This window comes from Taeniopygia guttata, chromosome 5 (genome assembly GCF_048771995.1).
Source record: "Taeniopygia guttata chromosome 5, bTaeGut7.mat, whole genome shotgun sequence".
NCBI lineage: Eukaryota > Metazoa > Chordata > Aves > Passeriformes > Estrildidae > Taeniopygia > Taeniopygia guttata.
The window spans coordinates 62,018,953-62,039,952 of NC_133030.1; the positions used below are offsets into that span (position 1 = coordinate 62,018,953).

The 21,000-nt window shown below is 50.7% G+C and overlaps 1 protein-coding gene across 2 annotated transcripts; it reads left to right on the forward strand.

The window, feature by feature from the left end:
* Nucleotides 1-2,295: 2,295 nt before the first annotated feature.
* BMP4 (bone morphogenetic protein 4) lies at nt 2,296-11,006 on the forward strand. Of its 2 annotated transcripts, none has more exons than XM_030275260.4 (3): nt 2,296-4,950; nt 8,632-9,008; nt 9,940-11,006. In XM_030275260.4, exons 2-3 carry the CDS (start codon nt 8,639-8,641, stop codon nt 10,779-10,781), a joined length of 1,212 nt encoding a protein of 403 aa, XP_030131120.4. In that variant the 5' UTR covers nt 2,296-4,950; nt 8,632-8,638; the 3' UTR covers nt 10,782-11,006. The 2 variants fall into 2 exon arrangements, with proteins under 2 accessions (XP_030131120.4, XP_030131118.4); XM_030275258.4 differs by lacking the exon at nt 2,296-4,950 and adding an exon at nt 7,973-8,106.
* Nucleotides 11,007-21,000: the final 9,994 nt, after the last annotated feature.

Consider the following 21,000-nt stretch of genomic DNA (forward strand, 5'->3'; position numbering starts at 1 on the left):
GAGTTTTGTAGGGAAACACTGATGGGAGATAAAGTGATTTGCTGAGGCCTCTGGAGACAGGACAGATGACTTTTTGGCAGCCATGGAGTAACCTCAATGTTGGGTCTTTGTGAGGAACGTTTGTGAGCTGATGCCAGTTTTACAAATGACGTTTCACATTTGCTTTTTGCAATATTTCTTTGAACTGGGGTGTGGTGCTGCATACAATACCTGGTTCTGAGGCTTGCTGCTCTATCAGGTATGTGTACAGAGGGTGGGAAAAGGCAGCAGAGTCAGCAGGACAGAGGTGGAACAAGCAGGAATGCAGGGTGAAACCAGGGGAACAAACAGGTCCTCAGGGAAACTGTTCTAACTTAGTTCTGCTTTCCCTGACTCAAAGAGTAACTCCAGTGTGCCCAGAGGGCTGGTATAGGGAGATACCAGCCTTATGCTAGCTCCAGATCCTGCACAAGGAGAAACTGCTGGTCCAGACCCTCCATGCTGAGACTTAGGCTCAAAAATCTACTTTTAAGCCTATTTCTCTTCATGTCTGGGTGATGCTGAGCTCCTGGAAGGTGCATCATTCTGGGCTGTCACTGTAGACCAGTGCAGGCTTGTCATAACACCTTGGTGCCTCTGGCTCCAGTCCTGTTTTCTAGAATTCCACTTGGCCTTGCCTTGGCCCTTTGCCCAGACTGAATTTGCCTTCTTGGTTTTCACTTCTTTCCCATATCAGTTTTCTCTCCTGTTCTGTCTTCTTGCTGATCCTCTGGGCTCTGGCTCTGTAAACCCTCAGCCCAGGTGGGGCTCTGTGCAGGTGAGCACCCCCTCACTTCCAAGGCCCCTTCATATGCAAGAAAGAGATATGAGATTCCTCCAGACTCATTCCTTTTTTGCCATTTCACTTTTCCCCTCTTCAAACTGACTTTTAGATATTCCTTTTTTCTAAAAGTCCCTCTTCTCTTTTTTATTTTTTTTTTTTGGCCAGTTCCTCAGTTTTATCCCTCTGTAGGCTGTTTGGTGGCTGGTATTTTAGGAAATAGAGAGGCTGGTTTGCCTGTGGGATTGGACACGCACGGAACGCACGTACGACGCTGGTTTGCCCACATCGTTTGGATAAGGTATCAGAAAGGGAGAGGACAGACTGTCTTTGCATTGAAACCTGCAGGTCAAGAAATTGGCCTCCCTTCAGTTCACAGCCCTTGTGGCTGCCAGCCAGTAATGTAAAGCCCTGATGAGTATTTCTGGAAAATGCTGGAAACCCACCTCTGACTACAATGTGTTTAATCTCTCATTTCCAGGCATAGTCAGTTTTGCTTCTTCTTCCCTTCTTCCTCCTATTCTTCTCCTCCTTCTTCTTTTTCTTCTCATCCTTCTTCTCCTTCTTCTTCTTCCTCCTCTTCTTCTGCCATGGGTGACAAGTGAATCACCGTGTGTCTCTCCAGCGATGGACAGGGCAGCACCACTTTTGTTCCACGTGCTGTAAATCAGAGATCATACAGAGTCTCCATGTCCTGTTATTCCTCCAGTATTTTCCCAGGGTTTGGAGTCCCACTGAAAGGGTTTGAAAGACTTTTGTGTGTTGGGTTGGAATTTCAGGACCTATTCAGAAGTAATGTTTATTTTTTTATTTATGTCTGACAATGGTGCAAAAGGCTCTTGTTCTTCCAGAAAGGAGGCTCTGACCTGCTTCTGATTCTAATTGCCTCCTTTCCCCATGTTTTTTAATTACTCTTCACTGTTTAATATACTCTTAACCACTTGGATAAAGTAGATTCCTGATGATTCAGTCACTGCCACAGAAGCACAAAGCTGAACCTAGACCTTCTGAAGTCCAAATCAGGTCCTTCATCACTAGGACAACTTTCCTTTAGGCATCCTAGTACTTGCAGCTCTGCACCAAATCTATGGCCTTTGAAACTCCCAGGTTGCTAAAGGCATCCCTTGGGCTGCTGAGTCAGTGTCTGTACATGATGGAAGCAGGGAAGAGGAAAACAGATACTTGCTTATGCAGAAAAGAACCAAAAATGAAATCAGGTTTCACTACTGTTGACACAAACTGTGCCCCCACTCAAGTATTTTTTGGTCATGGCTGTTTGGGAGAGAAAGTGGGCTTTGATTCTGCTTACAAGTGTTTTTTTTTTGCTGTCCTGCAAAGAAGCAGAGCAGGTAAAAGTAAGTAAGAATGTCTCTAACTGAAAATAAACCCAGCTAACACCTCACTCATTAGCTTGCTTGATCAGTAATAGAACAGAGGGCCTTGCCATGCTAGGCTGGAGTGGGTCCTGCTGAAAGGTTTGTCAGGAAGGACTGCAGCTGTGTCAGGTTTAGGTTGAATATCAGGGAAAGGCTCTTCCCCCAGAGGGTGCCCCAGGGAATGGGCACAGCCCCGAGGCTGCCAGGACTCCAGGACTATTTGGACAACACTTCCAGGCACAGGGTGGGATTGTTGGGGTGTCTGTGCAGGGCCAGGAGTTGGACCCAATGATCCTTGTGAGTCCCTTCCACCTCAGGATGTTCCATGACAGAGGAGCAGGAGCCTTTCTGTCAGAAACCATCTTTCACGTGGCTGTGGGAGCCCGTGCTCTGCTCACACACACCCTGTGTAAGTTTATTCAGTGAGCACTTTCTAAGAATGATGATTAATTGTGAGTATGAACCTTGTCACCAGGCAACTGGTACAAACGAGCCCCACCAGTTTGTTATTGCTGGAGATGGAGGCCACAGGGCATAGCCATGTTTCCCAAGAGGGACTCCTGGGCAGGATCCTCCCTCTGTGCTTTCAGGTGAGGATGTTCATATAAATGAACTCAAAATTCATCGATGTGCTGACATTTCCCAGAACTTGCTACAGCACCTACCAGTAAAGTTCTTTGCTATTGCTAAAAATCCAGTAGAGCTCATATGAATTATTTCTGCAGCAGCTGTCCTCCTCTGCTTATTTACACCTTGTAGTAGTGATTAAGGCCATTAAAGCTTCTGCTGGCAGCAGATCTCAAGCTGCAATTAAAGGACAAAGACAAATGTCAGCACCCCGGAGGTGCGACAGTGGTTGTGTGGAATTGCAGATTTTGGCAGCAAGGGAGAGTGAAATATCAGTAACAGCAGAACTCGGACAAAGCCACATCTCAGGGCTGGAGACACACAGAGTGGTTTGTAAGGTCAGGGAGCTTCCAGCCCTGAGCTATTCTCCAAAAGCCTTCATCAGATCCAAAAGGAATCTGCTTATCTCTGGTAGCCACGCGGTTGGACAGTGCTTGTTAGGAGAATGATGGTCTTTGCTACAACTGCAGAGCAGGAGGAACGAGCTCTTCATCTTCTGGAGGTCCTCCTTGCTTCTCAAGGGATGAGGGCTTTGATGGAGTGGAGAGCAACAAAGTGCAGAAGCAAACGTGGGCTAAAGGCAGTGATTCCAAAAGCTGGATGAGATCAGTGCGTGTTCTTCTTGTAACATCCCTCGAGGAAACCCATTGATGTGGAGATGATTTTACAACAGATGTGTTTCTAACACAGCTCAGGGGAATTTTAACAACAGGCCATTAAAATGGCTCTCCCTTTATTTTATGAGTTGTGTTGCTGAAGCACTTCCCTAATCATGGAATCATAGAAACATTAAGGTTGGAAAAAACCTCCAAGGTTATTGGGTCCAACCTTTGGCCATTCACCACCTTCCCAAGCAGACCAGAGCACTGAGCTGTTTTTTGAACACCTCCAGGGATGCTGATTTCATTCCCTCCCTGGGCAGCCCATTCTGTGAAGAAATTCTTCCTGCAGTCCAGCCTGAAAGATCCAGACCTCTGAGTTTTGAGGCCCAGCATCTTTAAATGAACAATATTTAGCAGCAAAGACCTCACACTCTCACAGCAGAAGGCAGAGAGTATGAACAGCAAGGGGTAACTTTTCTAGCCTTGCTCACTCTTGGGCATCTCTGAAAAGTGACAAAGGGAATGAGTCAAGTAACAGCAACTTAAGATTCACCCTGCGTGGGACAGCAAACCTTTTAATAGCATTTTCAAAACAATAAAAATCATCCTTCAAGACTTAAAAATAGAAAAGAGCAGACAATCCTACTGTTTCGACTGCCTTGTGTCTGATTACCAAAGACTGCCTTTTTAGAACTGCATTATTTTAATGTTCCCACACAATGTTTTTCTAGGGATTTATAAAAAAAACTCAACTGTTTGAAATAAAAGAGCAGTGCTGAACCTGATTCTCCTCTTAGCTCAGGAGAGGTTCTAGACGTGGTCCTGACACCTCAGCAGAGACACTTTAATGTAAAGAAGAAATAAATTCCAAGTTGGGCCCAGTTCTGTGCTATAGGAGAAGTATGAATTTATTTCTTCAGGAGGAGGTAGAATATTCTGGTAGAACAGGCCAGCTCTGAAGCACTCAGAGAAACCATGAAACTCTCAGAGTGGTTGTAAAAAATGTTCCTTTTGCCATTCAAGCAGCTGCACTTGTTTTTACCGGTTGGCTCTTTAATGAAGAGCTACTTTTGAAAACGTAATCCCTTGGAGTTGTTTGCTCAGTTCCCTTTGTTTTAATTGACAAGCTTAGGCAGTTGAAAGGAAAGGGTAGGAGGGAATTGATCTTAGCACACTTATGGGCATCTCCTCCTGTAACTCGTGTCATTAAAATGTCTCTTACACAGCATTTACTTATTTATTTATGATTTTAGGCTTGCTTCTGCTCAAGCACAAATCTGGTGAGGCAAGTTATTTTTGTTGTTGTTGTTGTTGTTGTTGTTGTTGTTCTTTCTTTTTTGTTTTTCCCAAGGCAGGTTGTTTGCAGACTTTAGAGCCCAAAAAGGTGCAGCTGCTCTAAAAATAACACAGGATCCAAGAACTGGTTTGGGAAGGTCTGAATCCAGAGGCATCTCCTGAAATGCTGCCAGCAGAGGAGAAGTTTCCCTTGTAAACAGAGCTGGCCTAATTTCTAGAGGTGCTGAACATCGACCTGCAGTGCTTGCTGGTAGGTCCTGAGCACACAAAACCTGGAAATGGGTCAGATGTGAGTGGCTGGGATTTTATCACAAGCATGTCTGGGCAAACCCTCAATTACCAGGCTGAAACAAAACTGAGCAAATAATTGCCCCTCAGCTCCTGACCCCTGTGAGCAGAGCTGGGCTCTGGGGCTCCAGGACACCTGCCAGCTCCTGGGCTTCTCACTGCCACCAGCAGCCTGCTGTCACAGCCAGGGTCTGGGCAGCCCTTGCAGGGTGACGTCCCCAACACCCCAAAGCTTTGCTTCCAGAAGAGACCAATGGTTTTGCCACCCAGGTGCAGAGATTCCCAGGTTTCTCACAGAAGACAGAGAGGAAAAAAAACTGGCAGCAGATCCCTTAGTCAGACTGGGACTGGGTCACAGGCAAGACCACCATCGATCCCCCATCACCCATGTGAGGTGTGATGAGGGGAGCTGAGCCTTGCGCTGAGTGCAGACACGATATTCTCTGGTTTTGGTGTGCTGGATCTTTAATGTTGCATCTACCACTGAATTAAGCAGTGTTTGCTTTTCAAACCTTCCACATTTGTATTTTTAGCTCTGTTTTGGCATCGCTTTTTTGGTTGGAATATATAACACACTGGGTTGTTTAGTGTGCCTGGACCGAGTTCAGCCGATGTGTAACTCCACGGGCTGGAGCAGAAGCTCCGTTCAAGGTGAATTATGCTCTATGGGGCCAAGGAAATACAGCTTCTGTAGAAAGGCAGCCCAGCTCCTTCAGTAAACGCTACACTATTTCCATCCATGGTTATTCCTTTGTGGTTTGGGTTATGTATTTACATTTTACGGAATAAATACTACAGCTTTCCCCATGACTAACACTTCTTAGTAACCAGGGAGCTACTCAAATACGCTCTTGCCTCCTACGAGACCCCAAAGCACACTGCTCTGCCCCGGCTCTCTGGCCCAGCTGGCCACCTCCTCACACACCTCACACAGGGGCACGGTTAACCAGCGTTACATAAGCAATTTTTGGGATCTCAGCTTAAGGGGATGGCTGAGGAGAGCAGGCACTGGATGCCGTGCGACCAAATTCCTCCGGGACAAACATTTCCAGCAAGGCCATTCTCTGATCCTTTCAAAACCCGAGTGAGGTCTTCAGACAAAGACAGGAACATATCCCACTAAGAGGGAGCTGCTTGCTTTTCCCAGTCCAGAGGTCTGTTTTAGGAACAGCTCTATACAGGCCCTCATGTAAACTTTGTTTATAGACTGGAGTATTTTCAATGAAAATGTTATTTAACTTAAAAAAAGTTGCACAGCAGCTACTCCCAAAATTGTTTTTCCTTGTTAAGAATAACACACAGTGTGATACATTTGAAATGGTGATAGCAATATTTCACAAATTTTGATGGATTCATAGTCCAAATACCTTGCTAACAGATGTTTCTTTTAAACCCGGAGTGGTATAGGAATAACTCAGAGATATTACAGTGTCAGCACTGCCTTTTATCTGTACGTGTCCTTTCGGTGACATCCCTGGGCTTTTCTAATGCATGGGTCAGGTCTGAGCTTAAAAAAAAAAAAGTGAAATATGAAAAGAAGGCGTCTGTGATGGTGTGTGAGCTCTGGGGCAGCGCTGGGAGGACACCAAGGCGCTGGTGTGGGTTTGCTGCACTCAGGCACAGCAGCCCCGTGGTTTGTGGCCACAGTCATCGTTTCTGAGCTGGTTTTTGGTTGTGGTTAATTGATGAGCTTAGGAGTTCCCATGGCCACTCCATGACCACATCTTTTGGTCTCATAAATTAACTGTGTTCTCACTGTGGGTGACAGTTTGCCCAACACAAAGGGATGCCCTAGCAGGGCAAAGGGACAGATTTTAATGTCCTGGTGGAGCTGCCTTGATTTACCATGGGGTTGCTCAGTCTACTGTGTCTCCAAAGGATGGTGCATCTGTCACACTTCCTTCAGAGGGTTTTCCCCCAGCGTTGCCTTCTCCACGTTGTGTTCATACATCACCCCCAGTAGGTCAGAGAATCACAGAATATCCTGAGCTGGAAGGGATCTACAAGGATCACCGAGTCCAAATCCTGGCCCTGCACAGGAAAGCCCAAATAATCCCACCCTGTGCCTGAATGTGTTGAGTCCAGTTCATGTGTGCTAATGGTAAACCAGTTTGTCCCAAATCCCCTTCTGGGAGCAGCCTCAAGCCTCGGGAAGTCTGGTTTTCATTCTCAGCCCAAAGCTGGTCCAGAGCAATTCTGGGGTTGAACTGTGGGGCAATGAGCATCCTTCCTCCCGGAGACTCCTGTCGGTATCTCTCTGGGGCCGCCAGCTTGTGCGGGCCCGGGAAGGCTCCTGCTGCACACCTCGGTGGGGGTCCGGGAACCCGGCCTGGGGCTTTTCAGGCAGCCAGGGAGAAAGATGAGAAAATCTGGAGGACGAGAGGGAATCCAGGGCAGGCACTGGGGATAACCCGCGGTGCTGGCAACGAGCTCCCAGCCGCCGGGACGGGACCCTCGGGGCTGGCGGGTGGTGGGAGCACAGGAGAAACCCGCGCTCTGCCGCCGTGCCTCTCCCCGCGCAGCTGCTTCTGGTTCCCAAGCTCTCCCTCCCTTCTCGTCGGGGAACAGTCAACCAGAGTTTCCCGAGCTTCCCGTCCCGAGTCTCCCTTCCCAGCCCGGTCCCACGGGGAGCACCGCGGATCCCGCTCCCCGCGGTGCCCCGACCTCCCCGGGGACCCCGCCCCGGCCGTGCGGGGACAGGGCGGGGCGGGAGGGTCCCCGGGGATGCACCTGAGCGGCGCGGGGGATCCCGGGGCACCGCTCCGACCGCGCCCCGCGGCTCCGAGCGCGGCCGCTCCGCCGGGGGTCCCCGCGCTCCCCCCGCTGCCCGGGCGCGGGCGGCGGAGCGGGCAGGGCCGTCCCCCGCGGGGCCGGGCCGGGCCGGGGGCGGGCCGGGGGCGGCGGGCCGGGCCGGGCCGGGCCGGGCTGGCGGCGAGCGCGGCTCCACGTGACTGCGGGGCCGGCAGAAAACCGGGGCCGGCGGCGGCGGCGGCCGCACTGCGCCGGGCGGCGATCGCGGGAGGCGCTCGGCAGCCGCTGCCCCGGGGCTTTCGGCGCGCTGGGTCCGGGCTGGCTCTCCAGAATCATGGACTGTGCTGATATGCCTTGCTTGCTGTCAGTGAGTACAGCCCTCTTCTTCCTCCGCCTCGCTTTTTGTTTTCATCGCTGGGCTTTCTTTATTTTTTTTTTCATTTTTTTTTTTAATTTATTTTTTTAGGAAAAACTTTTTGTTGTTCTTATACCGGTGTCCCCTCCCGGGGTCCGGCGGCGGGATTCGAACCGGCGGCTGCAAAGCGCGCCGAGCCGCTCACCCCTTCCTTCCCCGCCGGGCGCCGCCGCCGCTCCCGTCCCGTCCCGTCCCGTCCGGTCCCGGCGGGGCAGCGGGGCCGGGATGCGCCGGGAACCCGCCTGCCCGAGGGGGCTGCGGGGCTGCGGACAGCCCGGGCACGGCGGCCGGCCCCTGCCCGCCGGGGCGCGCCGGCTGCCGCTCCAATGGGGGCTGCTCCCCGCGTCCTTTTGCCATTTATTGCTATTATTATTACTACTATTATTATTATTTTTAAGTTTATTCGGAAGAGGAGGGGGGTTTCGCTTCTCATCCTGACTTTCCTTCTTGTTTGTTGTCGTATTTTTTACACCCCAGAGACACCATGATTCCTGGTAACCGAATGCTGATGGTCATCCTACTATGCCAAGTCCTTCTAGGAGGTACTAACCATGCTAGCCTAATCCCTGAGACCGGCAGGAAGAAAGTGGCAGAGCTTCAGGGACAAGCCGGATCCGGACGCCGCTCTGCCCAAAGCCATGAACTCTTGCGGGGTTTCGAAACAACTCTGCTGCAGATGTTTGGGCTCCGAAGGCGGCCTCAGCCCAGCAAGTCAGCCGTCATTCCTAGTTACATGCTGGATCTCTATCGACTCCAGTCCGGAGAAGAGGAGGAAAGCCTCCAGGAAATTAGCCTGCAGTACCCTGAGCGATCGACCAGCCGGGCAAACACCGTGAGGAGTTTCCACCATGAAGGTCAGTGATGGGAGGCGGTAAATTCCCAGCCCCGGTAGCGATCGGGATTTCCTTGCCTTTGGAAGTTCACAAATGCCTTTAGAAGCAGGACGTGCCCGGCCCTAAATTTATGGGAGGAAAACCACCCCCCCAGCCTGCCGTGTGTGGGTGACAGGCGTGCTGCTCGCTACTTTTTCCAGCATCCTGTGCTTAACCCGAGCTTGACCATATTTTGAAGTGCTTTTGCTTCTGTTGACAACAGTGAGTTTCCTTCGGTGCCTCTGCCTCGGGGTCACTGCCTGGGCTCGCGTGGATTTAATGGCTCTGGATCGGATGCGGGAGTAAAGCGAGGGCGGGATCTCGCCCCTGGAGTGTTTCTTTTGAACTATCAAAGCAATTGCTGCCTGCTTTTACTCTTAAGAAAAAAAAAAAAAAAAGAAAAAAAAAATCCCCCCAAACCCCGACTCGAATTTAATACTTACAGCTGTGTGTTTATAAGGTTTATTCAATAGACTCTTGTAATCTGATCCAAATGTTTCCTAGCGGATGTTTCTTTTCCAAAGTAAATCTGAATTATTAATCCAGCCGCATCATTACTGCGTTGGAATTTGCTTCTCTTTCTCCCCCTGCCCCCCGTAACAAGGCACCTCTGTGCTCCGTGGCGCCGCATCTCGCCGGGGAGATGATTTTGGAGAGACCGGGGGAGGAAAAGCTAAAGGGAAAAAGTCTCCCTGAACGGGGAGGCGAGATGGGAAGGGTGGAGTGCCCGAGGCGCGGCTGAGGCAGCGGAGCCGGGGCAGGAGCCGCTCCCGGTGCGGCCGGAGGGATGCGCGGGGGAGCGGAGAGGAGCCGGCGGCTGCCGGGCAGGTGAAGCGTGGGTGTGAGCCGTGGCTGTGCCGGGGCTCTTGTTTGCTTGTCTTACCTCTTTCCCCCCATCCCTGTTCTCCTCCAGAGCACCTGGAGAGCGTCCCGGGTCCCAGCGAGGCTCCCCGGATCCGCTTCGTCTTCAACCTCAGCAGCGTGCCGGAAAACGAGGTGATCTCCTCGGCGGAGCTGCGGCTGTACCGGGAGCAGGTGGAGGAGCCGAGCGCGGCGTGGGAGAGGGGCTTCCACCGGATAAACATTTACGAAGTGATGAAGCCGCTGTCGGAGCGCGCCCAGGCCATTACGCGCCTGCTGGACACGCGGCTGGTGCACCACAACGTGACGCGCTGGGAGACCTTTGATGTGAGCCCGGCCGTGATCCGGTGGACCAAGGACAAGCAGCCGAACCACGGGCTGGTGATCGAGGTCACCCACCTCCACCACGCACAGACTCATCAGGGCAAACACGTCAGGATTAGCCGATCTTTACCTCAAGGGCGTGGGGACTGGGCGCAGCTCAGGCCGCTCCTGGTCACTTTTGGGCACGACGGGCGAGGCCATGCGCTGACCCGCCGAGCCCGCCGGAGCCCCAAGCACCAGCGTTCCCGCAAGAACAAAAAAAACTGCCGCCGCCATGCCCTCTATGTGGATTTCAGCGACGTGGGCTGGAACGACTGGATCGTGGCACCCCCGGGCTACCAGGCGTTTTACTGCCACGGGGACTGCCCCTTCCCTCTGGCCGACCACCTCAACTCCACGAACCACGCCATCGTGCAGACGCTGGTGAACTCCGTGAACTCCAGCATTCCCAAGGCCTGCTGCGTGCCCACGGAGCTCAGCGCCATCTCCATGCTCTACCTGGATGAGTATGACAAGGTGGTCCTGAAAAACTACCAGGAGATGGTGGTGGAGGGGTGCGGGTGCCGCTGACCCCCTTCCCCGCCGCCCTCTCCTCCCCTTCTCTCTCCCTCCCGTCCCACCCCAGAACTGCTTGCTATAGCTGGACTCTTCTCTAAACTAAACGTTCACCTTGACCTTATTTATGACTTTATGTGCAAATGTTTTTGACAATAATGATCATATATTTTGACAAAATATATTTATAACTACATATTAAAAGAAAAAAATAAAATGAGTCATTATTTTAAAGGTAAACGCATTTTGTGTCTCGCCTCTCAGGGTGCTGCTGAGGCTGTGCTGGCTGGGAGTGCAGCTGGGAGTTTATTTTGTCTCCTTATCTTCTTACCCCTCTCCCTCCTTCTCCACTCCTAACCACCTCCCCCCCCCCCCCATTTCACTTAAAGGCTTTGCAAATTTTAGTCTTTCTATTTTTCGCCGAGGTACCGCGGATCTCCTGGTGCTGGGGCTGCGCCACGTGGGAGATGAGGGTCCCTGGAGATTTAAGAGCCGCTGGGAATAGAGCCGACCTTGCTAACCTGGCCCGAGCCTTTCCAAAGCAACCCACCAAAAATGCATTTGAAAAGAAGGTGAAGATTTACCTGAGGGCTTTATGCTAAACCCGCTGGGTTTTATACCCTTCCTCTGACTTCAGGATTCCCCAGGTTTTAAAACTATTAACATTTTCCCCCCCTCCTCCCCTCCCCACTGGAGATTGGGAAGCTTCAAAGGTTTCCACAGGTCCTTTGAAGATCAAATCACTCCATTACAATGCCAAAAAAAAAAAAAAAAAAAAAAAAGATATCTGGAGCAGTTAAATATGTGTTAGCTAATAGCTACCTGTGCTGTGTCCTTTCTAAATTGCTTCCGAGCAGGAAGGTGATTGGAGGCGAGCAGGTACAGTTGGAGGTATCCAGAGCCTTGAAAACTCTGCCTCAAATGCATTGGAGGGGCTGTGTTTGCCTTGGAAAATAGGGAGCTGGGATGGGTGGTGTGGGACCATCGTGGGAGCTGGGGAAGGGACAGCAGGGGAAAGGGTGCATGATGCTTTCTTTTCCTTTTTGTTTTTTCCTTTCTTCTTTTCCTTTAATGATTGAAGCTTTCCAACCCTCCGAAAGGGGCAGCTTAGTCGAAACCAATAAAAACTGGAGCGGAAAGCTTGCCAAAAGCTTTGGCTCCCTGAAGAGTGCAGGTGGAGAGAGGAGATGGGAGCTGCGGGGGGGAGGAGAGCGTGGCCCTGTGCTTCTCTTGGAAAGAAAAATTCCCCAACCCTCGACCTCCTCTGTGCCACTGAGGCTTTCCCACCGCTCCATCCCAGTGGTGTTCAGGCCATGGGGTCCCATCTGCTGCCGCAGAGCCCTCGGGTGTCTCTGGGTGCTGGGGACCCTCCCAGGCTCCCAGCACCCCAAGGAGGAGCGATGGGTGTTGGGTCTCCGATGGGTGTTGGGACTCCAGGGCCCCCTCGGCCCCGAGCTGACACTCTCATTCCTGCCTTTAGAAGGGAAATGTGTGGCCTGGGGCATCGGCGACCTGCTGCCTCCCCTTTGATGCCTGCATATCAGACATAGCCATGCCAAAGAAAGAATTTCATTTTGAAGTGGCATCAGCTAAAGGCGAGCGCCTTTCAGCTGCCTGACAGGGCAATTACACACATCTCCCTCGATAACCCTGGCTGCTGCGGGGTCGGGTGGGAAAAGGGGTCTCCGGGCCCCCAGGCAGCTCTGGATGTGGGGCAGCCACTGTGGGAGGGCACATTTGGGATAAAAAAAAAAAAAATTAAAGAAAATCACTGTGGCTTTACTAAAAAGAAAGAGGCTTCTCCCAGGTTCGCTCCCCTGTTGGTCCGTGTGTCCTGGAGGCTGTGAGGGTGTTGTGGAGCTGGGCAGCATCTGCACAAATGCCTCTTGGATTTAGGTCATTCTTGCTGGAGGAGCTTCCAACTGCTTTGCTGCGTTCCTGCTGCTTTATGGAGCTGTTTATTTTGGTGCTTCTTTTTGCATTGCGTTTCAATGATGAAATCAAAGCTTTGACCCTGTGGAGGCACAGGCACTTGCTTTTCTGTAGGTGCTCTTGTCCTGTGGCCTTCGGGAGATTTTCCTTTGCCTGGGCTGCTCAGATCCTACATGGGGTGTTCTGCTCAGAAAGTGTAGGAGAAAAGTTAACTGTTTAAAAAAATATATCTTAATTATGTCAAATTGATCAGAATCTAAACTGTGTGGCTGTAAACCTGCTGACAGTAAATGTGATCTCGGGTACAAAATACTCATGGATGCATTAAGGAATTTATTCATCACTGCTGAACTTCTGCATTTCACACAGAACACAGGGGCTGAGGGTTCCCCTCCTTGTGTGTGTCCTTGTCACACATGGGGGGCAAACTGCTGCACAACCTTGTGTGATTGGAGAGGCACTTAGCGAAATGCTCAAGCTGCTGAAGCATTTAAAAATAGGAAAACACACCAAAACTGAAGTGAAATCAGAATTAGTCCCTTTCTAGTTCCCATCTGACAGTCACTGGTGTTTTTCCCCCACCACTTCAATTTGTGCTGCGTTTCAATGCTGCTGACCTGAGCTCTCTTCACCATCCTGGCAAGGAGGAGCGTGGTTGCTTTTGGGAAGCTGGGAGTGAAGCATCAGTGTGGAGGGATCCTGGAATTCCTCACAGTGTTTCTGGCCATTGTTTTGTGCATTTCTTGCAGCGTCTATGGGGTTTAATCCCATGCTGGAATTACCGTGGTCACTGATCCTGTCTGTTTGACAAGTGCTCTGTGCCATAGAGGCGCTGGTTTGGTTTGAACAGGGCAGATCTGGAGTGAGGCTTAGTCTCAGGCACCCAGTGCTTATCTTTGCTTAAAAATATGAGAAATGTATCATGCCATCATCCCTCTGACTGTGGAACTTACTCTTTGCAAATGTGACTTATTTCAGAGCGAGAGCTGTGTTTGTGTTGGCCCGTTCAGGGATCCCTGGGAGGTCTGAGATAAGGCATATCAGTTTAATCCCCCCTTATTCAGTCCAAGCTGTGAATGAAAGGGGGAGCAGGTTGAAGGTGGGTGTGCAGCCACTTCCCACCATCTGGTGTCCTTCTGGCAGCTGTGCCCCTGGACCAGCATTCCCAGGTGTGTGAGCTGGATGGGAGATGATCTGCAGCTCACCATGACACTTCTCTGGGCCTTTCCTAGGAAGGCTGTGGCTTTGGATACCTAAAAAGTACTGTCTGTGTGGCTTATGGATATAGGAAATGAGATCTCAGTGGGGTTTGCCAGCTTCCTATGCTCCAGTGGTTGCTGTGGTGGTGGTGAGAGCCACTGGATGCTCTGGAACGATGTTTTTGCTGAGCACAGGTGAGAGGGTGGGGTCAGGTGTGCTGGAAAATGGGGTCTCAGGCTCTGCCATGTGTCAGGAGCTCCCCCCAGAGACCTGTGGTTACACTGATCCCATCTCCAACCCTTTCCCTGTTGGCTTTAGGATCCTAAGAGTCTTCAGGCAGGGATTTCTTCTCCCAGCTGTAAATCCAGCCCAAATTACAGCATCACACTGAGCAAAGCTGCTGCCCCAGAGATGGTGTGGCTGAGGAGGCTGCACAGACAGCCAGGCTTTGCTTGTAGCCACAGGGGCAGAGGCTTTGCAAATGATTTTCTAAAAATGCAGATGGGTTTGGAAGAGAAGCACCGAGGTTTGCACGTTGCTATTCTGGGAGGAGCACAGAGGCTTTGCTGCAGAGCCAGCAAAGGAAGACTGGGCCCTTCCCTGCTGCAGTGCTTGGACACCTCTGGAAAACTCCTCACCCATCACAAAATGATGAACACAGTCAGGCTGGGATGGCTTGGAAATCTTGGCATCAACAGAGGCTTTGTTCTCTTTATCCTGGGGTTTCATGGCATGAAAGGAAGTCTGAAGATCCTCTGCTGTGGAGGCTGTGTCTGAAATCACAGGACTAACACAGGTAAGAGGAGATATCACTGACCCCTTATTGATAAAGGTTTTGAGCACACAGAGATGAAGAGACTTGGGCAGAGCCAGAAGAGGTGTCTGACACCTCAGTCCCTGTCCTGTGGTATGGCACAAAACTCTTCTCTGGTCTAGAGTCTGGCCTCCTGCACATCCATCACTTCACCTCAAACCAGAGGTGGATTCCTGTATAATATAATGGAGAGGAAGCCACAAAGTCCATACTGTGTTCTAGGCAGGAGTGACAATGACAGGGAGCATTAGAAATGGCCCAGACAATGCTCATCCACTTCATGGATCCTGCATTAAAGTCTGAAAATATAAAATAGCACTTTCAATACCTTATTTGCACCTGGCTTCCTAAGGAAGTGCCTCAAACTTGCTCCTTAGTGGACTGCAGAGTATGCATTAAGACACAATCAGTGAAATAAAAATTCCATCACTTGCACCTTAGCAGAGCTCAAGGAGCTCTGAAGGTTCCATGGGGAGCTCTGGCTCTGCTGGACCAGCTGTGAGTAATTTATTCCACCCAGCAGATGGAAAAAAAAAAAAAAAAATTGCTGGGACTTTGGTTCTGAGTGGTCCACCCAGCACTTGCCCCAGCTTGGAGCCCTGTGCTGGTTTCCATACAATCAGCATTTTTCATCCACTGCCTCCTGCTCATGCCTTGATCCCATGTTTTACACAAGAACAGCAGGATCCCACTGATCCCTGTGTTCTCCCAGAACTCTGGTTTGGCCTTGTGGAGAGCTGCTCTGAGCCCATTTCCTGAGCAATGACAGTGGAGATAATGGGATCCATGTCCATGAGAGGCATCGTAGAATCACAGAATTCTTTGGAATGGAAGGGACCTTTAAAGGGCTTGTATTCCAACCCCCCAGCAATGAGCAGGGACATAAAACCTCAGAATGGTTTGGGTTGGAAGGGACCTTAAAGCTCCTCTCATTCCACCCCTGCCATGGCAGGGACACCTTCCACTGTCCCAGGCTGCTCCAAGCCCTGTCCAGCCTGGCCTTGGGCACTTCCAGGGATGGGGAATCATTCCCAGTCCCAGAATTGTCACAGACCACGAGGGCTGCCTGGACCTTTTGCTCATCACCAGTAGGGTTTCATCCTAGGAAGGACCTGTGATGAGCTGCCCATTACATAACATCAGGGCGCCAAAAAAATCCTAATCCAAACCCAGCCCTGTGCTTTGGACCTGTTTGTGTGCTCCAGGTGTGGCTGCATCTCGAGGTGCTTCACACCATCAGCATTTCTTCCAGTCTTCATTCAGGTATTTATGGATGCAGATTTTCCTTTCTGCTTTTGGTCTGATTCTCCCTTTTCCTGGGGGTCACAGATGTGCAGATCCAGGGAGACCACACAGCTCCCAAAGGAGATGCTGGCTTCCAGTTCTAGCAGACTATGGATGGAAAATATTGAACTCACTCTATATTCACAAGTAAAAAAAGGAAAAAAGTCTGTGCTAACTCTCTCCAAAAGTCCATCAAGTGCTGTGGGAGAAGGCAGGAACACAGCAGGCCCATAGCAATGTTTGTCTGCAGCACCCATCAGTCTCCAGCTATTTAAAGGTCAGAGCTTCCAGATCCAAAATCAGGGCCACTGGATTTAATAGGCCACTGTGAACTTTACTTACAGTAATTTATAGAATTACTTTATAAATTTTATAATTTTTTTTCCTCAGTGTAATCCTGTGCCAGAGATTCCCACACTTCATTTATCCATTCCTTTGAAACCATCACCTATAAGTTCATCTTCACACCCCACAGTTCTTACATTTTTGGGCACAGTGGAATCTCACAGGCAAGGAGCAAGAGGTTTTCCAAGTAATCCACCCATCCCTCACCTGTTCCTTCGGTAACATGAGATTATATGTTACAAAATGATTTCCTGATGCAGACTGTACTGTTTTATGTATCAGATTTGAGGGAAGATGGTGACAACCTGCATTGCTGTTCTTGGCTTTGTCTGGGCTGTAATGCACACCTGCTATTTCGTACTGGAATCAGTGAAATCCTTCATGCCAAGATTAGCTCAGAAATGCCAAACTGATTTTACACCTCAGCGGGGGAGCCCCGGACAGGAGGTGCAGGTTGAAGGATGTTTAATAGGGAATTAAATAAATAGAAGCAAACACTCTGCTTGAATGCCACACTAAGTGGTTGTCTCCAAAGGAGGAGGACTGGGGTCTCAGTGAAGAGCCACCCATGCCTCTTTCCCCTGATGTTTGGAGCAACCTGGTCTAGTGGAAGGTGTCCCTGCACATGGCAGGGGTAGAACGAGGTGAGCTTTAAGATCCCTTCCAACCCAAACCAGTCTGTGATTCTCTGAAAATGCTTCTCTGGGCTGATAGAAGCTGTTTAGGGGCAGGAGTAAAGGGATTTAGTTGTGGGTTGGGGCTGTGGAAGCAGCACAGCCCCAGCTGCTCGTGGCTGGCCCTGGGGGCTGAGCTCTGGATCTGCTCTGAGGACACCCCACACTGCTGGGCTGGTCCTGGGGGAGTTTCTTGCTGTTGTTCCACATCAAAGAGGAAAACCAGGGCCTTATTCCATCACTGTCTCCTGCTTGGATGGCTGAGGAGAAGGGCTCCAACCCCACATGGCACCTCCTGTTTGTCACCACAGGAGCCCTCATCCAAGGGCCTTCACATCATGAATGTCCCTGGCAGTGGCACCAAGACAGAAATCTGTGGAACATCCTGATCCTCCCCACTTCTGGGCTCAGAGCACCAGAAACAGGTATTTCTAGGTGCCACTTGAAGAGATTTAATACATACAGCTTGAGGAGCTGCTGTTTGTTTTGGTGTTTGAAAGGATTAAAAATAATCACGGCAGTGTTCCTTGAAAGACAGTTTGTAGAGTTGGACAGTTTCCCAGTAAGAGGCAGTCCCCAAGGAGCATTTGCAAAGATAATATTTTTAATTTGATTAACCAATGGTAGCACCGAGCAGGACTCACGTGTGCCTCAGAAGCAGGATGGAATCTGCAAATTTTGGAGCAAAATTCGGAGGTACAAGCAATGAAGGTAGTGAGAAGGGTTCCACAAAGAGCTGAGCAGCTCTTTTGGCTACAGCAGAAACAAAGACCTGGGGGCTTTGCTGGTCAGAACACAACTCGAGAGAGCCCAAATTTCACTTGGGATGGGTGATGTAAGGATTTTCCCCCAGAGCTGCCAAGGGCAGGGGTAAATGCTGACTGGTTTTCTGATCCCTGCATTCATGGGGAGTTGTTTCAGACCTTACTGGACTGGTATCAGGATCAAACAACCTTAGGGAACAGCCTGGTCAGGTTCTGCCAGGAAAATGGGAGGCTGGAGGGGAATTTTGTGTGTATCTTGGGGTAAATACCAATGAGAGGGAAGGGCTGCTCATCTCTGAGTAGGAACATTTGGGGAACTGGAAAGAAAAATCCAATTATCAGAAATGAGATCCCGGATGGGCCAATTCCAAGGGTCAAAAATCTGCCCTTGTTGGGAGGTGACTCCTCCAATGGGAAAGCAAAATGTTGTTCTCAGGAGAGCAGAGAGCAGCTCTGCCCTGCTGGGGGTCTCTGCAGCTTTGGGCATAGGATTTCAGGTGAGCACCTTGACCCAAAATCACACAGGGACCACCGGCAGTCCCAGGTTTCCCTGTGGATCTCACCAGCCACAGTCAGAAGAGAAGCAGCAGAGACAAAACTATTTCTCATCATCAGAACGGGGTCAAAATGCCCTTTCCTGGTTTGATGGCTAGTGGGGGGGACATGGAAGGGGCATTTGGTATCCCCAGCCAGTCAGAGATTTGGAAGTAGCTTATGGGGGGAAAAAGAGGGTGGGGTGCCAAGCTGTGACTCCTTTGGGTGCTGGAAATATGGCACTGCTCCCAAATTCCCCTTCCTGTGGGGTGAATAGCTGGCTCATTAGAGCAATGTGGCTTCTTAGGGCAGCACAGCCTCAGGATGGGAGAGAGGAGGGCTGGATTTTCTTCCCACCTCCATCTGTGTGGTCCAGGGTGGGTCAGTGAATGGCCTCGTGCCTCAGTTTCCCCCCTCACAAGCCAGGAATGCACTCATCCTTCTGACAGTCCTGGCCATAAATATTATCTCACAAGCAGCTGCTCTTGAAAAAAAAAACAAAACCCACTTTTATTGCTTCCCGTTAAGCTGATGACTGTTAATGAGGAGAATTAAATTCACTGCCCTGTTGCCATTAGACAAATCTGTGCTCCATCTCCATCCCAAAACCCCATTGTAAATAGCTGTGGAGGAGTGGGATAAACATCATCCTTCCCAGGGCAGGGCCCAGCAGCAGCAATGAGCAAACACAGGTGTGGAAGATTTGTAAGCTTTAAGGGAGATTGGGGATATTTGGGAATCAAATCTGGTTTTGGTTAGGAGCATCTTCAGTGGAAAAAGTCCCAAAGCAGCACAGACAGACCCCAGGGCTGGTGACGGCTGTCTGCAGCTGCAGGCTGGATGTGGCGCCTGGGAACGGGGTGGTGGCAGCACCCCAGAGTCCTGGGGACAACCAGGGGACAACCAGGGGACAGTGATCCTGACACTGACCCCACATCCCTTCATTCTGCCACGTGGCATCCCCAGACCCCTGGGGAGAAACCCTTCTGCAGCAGGTCAGCTCCTCTTGGATTGGGGCTGTTCAGTTTGTGACAGGGGCTGAGCTGGTGCTTTCCGTGGCTTTCCTTTCTGTCTCTCCCCTTTCCTTTTGAAGGGGAAGGTTTTATGTGGCTGGAAGGTGTTAATGGTCCCAGAAAAGCAAGAGAAACACAAGTGGACGTTTTGGTTTTGGGGGCAGATGTGCTTGGCTTGGGTGGACCCGATCCAGAGGCCACACGAGTGATGGTCGGAAGTGTTTTCTGTTGGAATGTGTCATTTGTGGAGCAAAATGTGACATCTAGGAGAGCCACCTGAGCTTTGGGGCCAGGTCCTCCCCTCCCTTCTCCCAGCCCCGCTCTGACACCGTGGCAGGGGGTTTGTCTCTAGTGCAGTTAATTTTTCCTGGAGGGTCCTTGACACCAAGCTCAGCCCAACCAGCAGGAAAGAGATTGAGATTGCAGGATACAGAGTTCCTCCATCCTAAAGGAGGTCCCTGATGCAGAGATGGGGCAGTTTGCCCTGCACCCACCCTGATGAGCTGTGTTGGTCCCTGCCACTTTGCAAAGCAGAGGACAACAGGATGTTTTGCACAGGGCCCATGGCATCCTGCACACATCCGCTGCTCTCCGTTTATCTTGTTCTGGACAGCTCGTTTCAGACTCAGCAAAACCAGGAGCAGGGATGGACTAAGCATTTCCTGACCTTGTTCTTGTGTGAGGACTTCCCTTTGCTCCCTGGAAGAGGCACAGCCAGGCCAAGCAAGTGCAAGAATCTGCCACAAAAATGCTGTTGAATTTTCTTCTATCCCTACCCTGGAGGAGCCAGCACTTGGTGGATAAATTTCCCATAAAAAGCTGGTGGGACTCCATCATTCCGACGTTCCCTGAGACTTGTGGATGACAGGATCCATTTCCTACCTGCTGGGAACAAAGGGTGAGGAGCATCTCCAGGTGCTGGGGCTTCTGCCCTGCTTTGGGGTTCACAATCTCTGTCAGGCACAGAAAAGGGGGGGCAAGGAGAGGATGTCCCACAGAGCTGGCCCTGTCTCCAGGCCTGTGTGTCTGAAATCTGTCCCTCAATATCCCAACCTCCACACTCTCTGCTCTCCTGCCAGGAAAGGACTTGCCTCATGTGCAAGGAGAAAGTGGATGGCCTTGTGTCACCTCAGTGCCACAAAGCTCCAGTGATGCCCAAAGATCCCAACCCTGTTTGCAGCCTGGAGCTGCACCTCTCCAAAATTATCGGCAGGGTCTCCACCCACGGCTCCTGCACCTGCAGGTGAAGGGCTGTGTCACCTCAGGGCTGCAACAGCTTCCAAAATCCCCACTGCTGCTTCTGGCATCACAGCAGGCTTTGGCACAGGTGTCCCAAGCAGATTGTGGCTGGCTGGGAGGAGATGTGGAATCTCCTGGATCAGTGGTGGGGCTGCTCTCCACGGTGAACACCTGCATGTCTTGGCAAAACGGGCCCTGCGGCCTGGCACCGCTTTCTGCTGAATATTTTGGCTGGATCCGTGAACTTGTGCGGCTTTTGTGGCATGGAAACTGCCTATAATTTATGCTGAATACAGCCCCATATATTAAGCTGACAGTTCCAGAGCATTATAACATCATTTAGTCCTTTGAAAACAATTTCAAGCCACGGGGTAATTGTTTAATGATCAGTAGAAGAGTCCCACATTAAGCCCACAAATTTTAAAAAAAATCTAA

Excerpts from the sequence above, each read along its gene's own strand:
- BMP4 (XM_030275260.4), top strand. The coding sequence starts at position 8,639 with ATGATTCCTGGTAACCGAATGCTGATGGTCATCCTACTATGCCAAGTC. Across the intron at positions 9,009-9,939 it reads GAGGAGTTTCCACCATGAAG|AGCACCTGGAGAGCGTCCCG; the intron begins GTCAGTGATGGG and ends GTTCTCCTCCAG.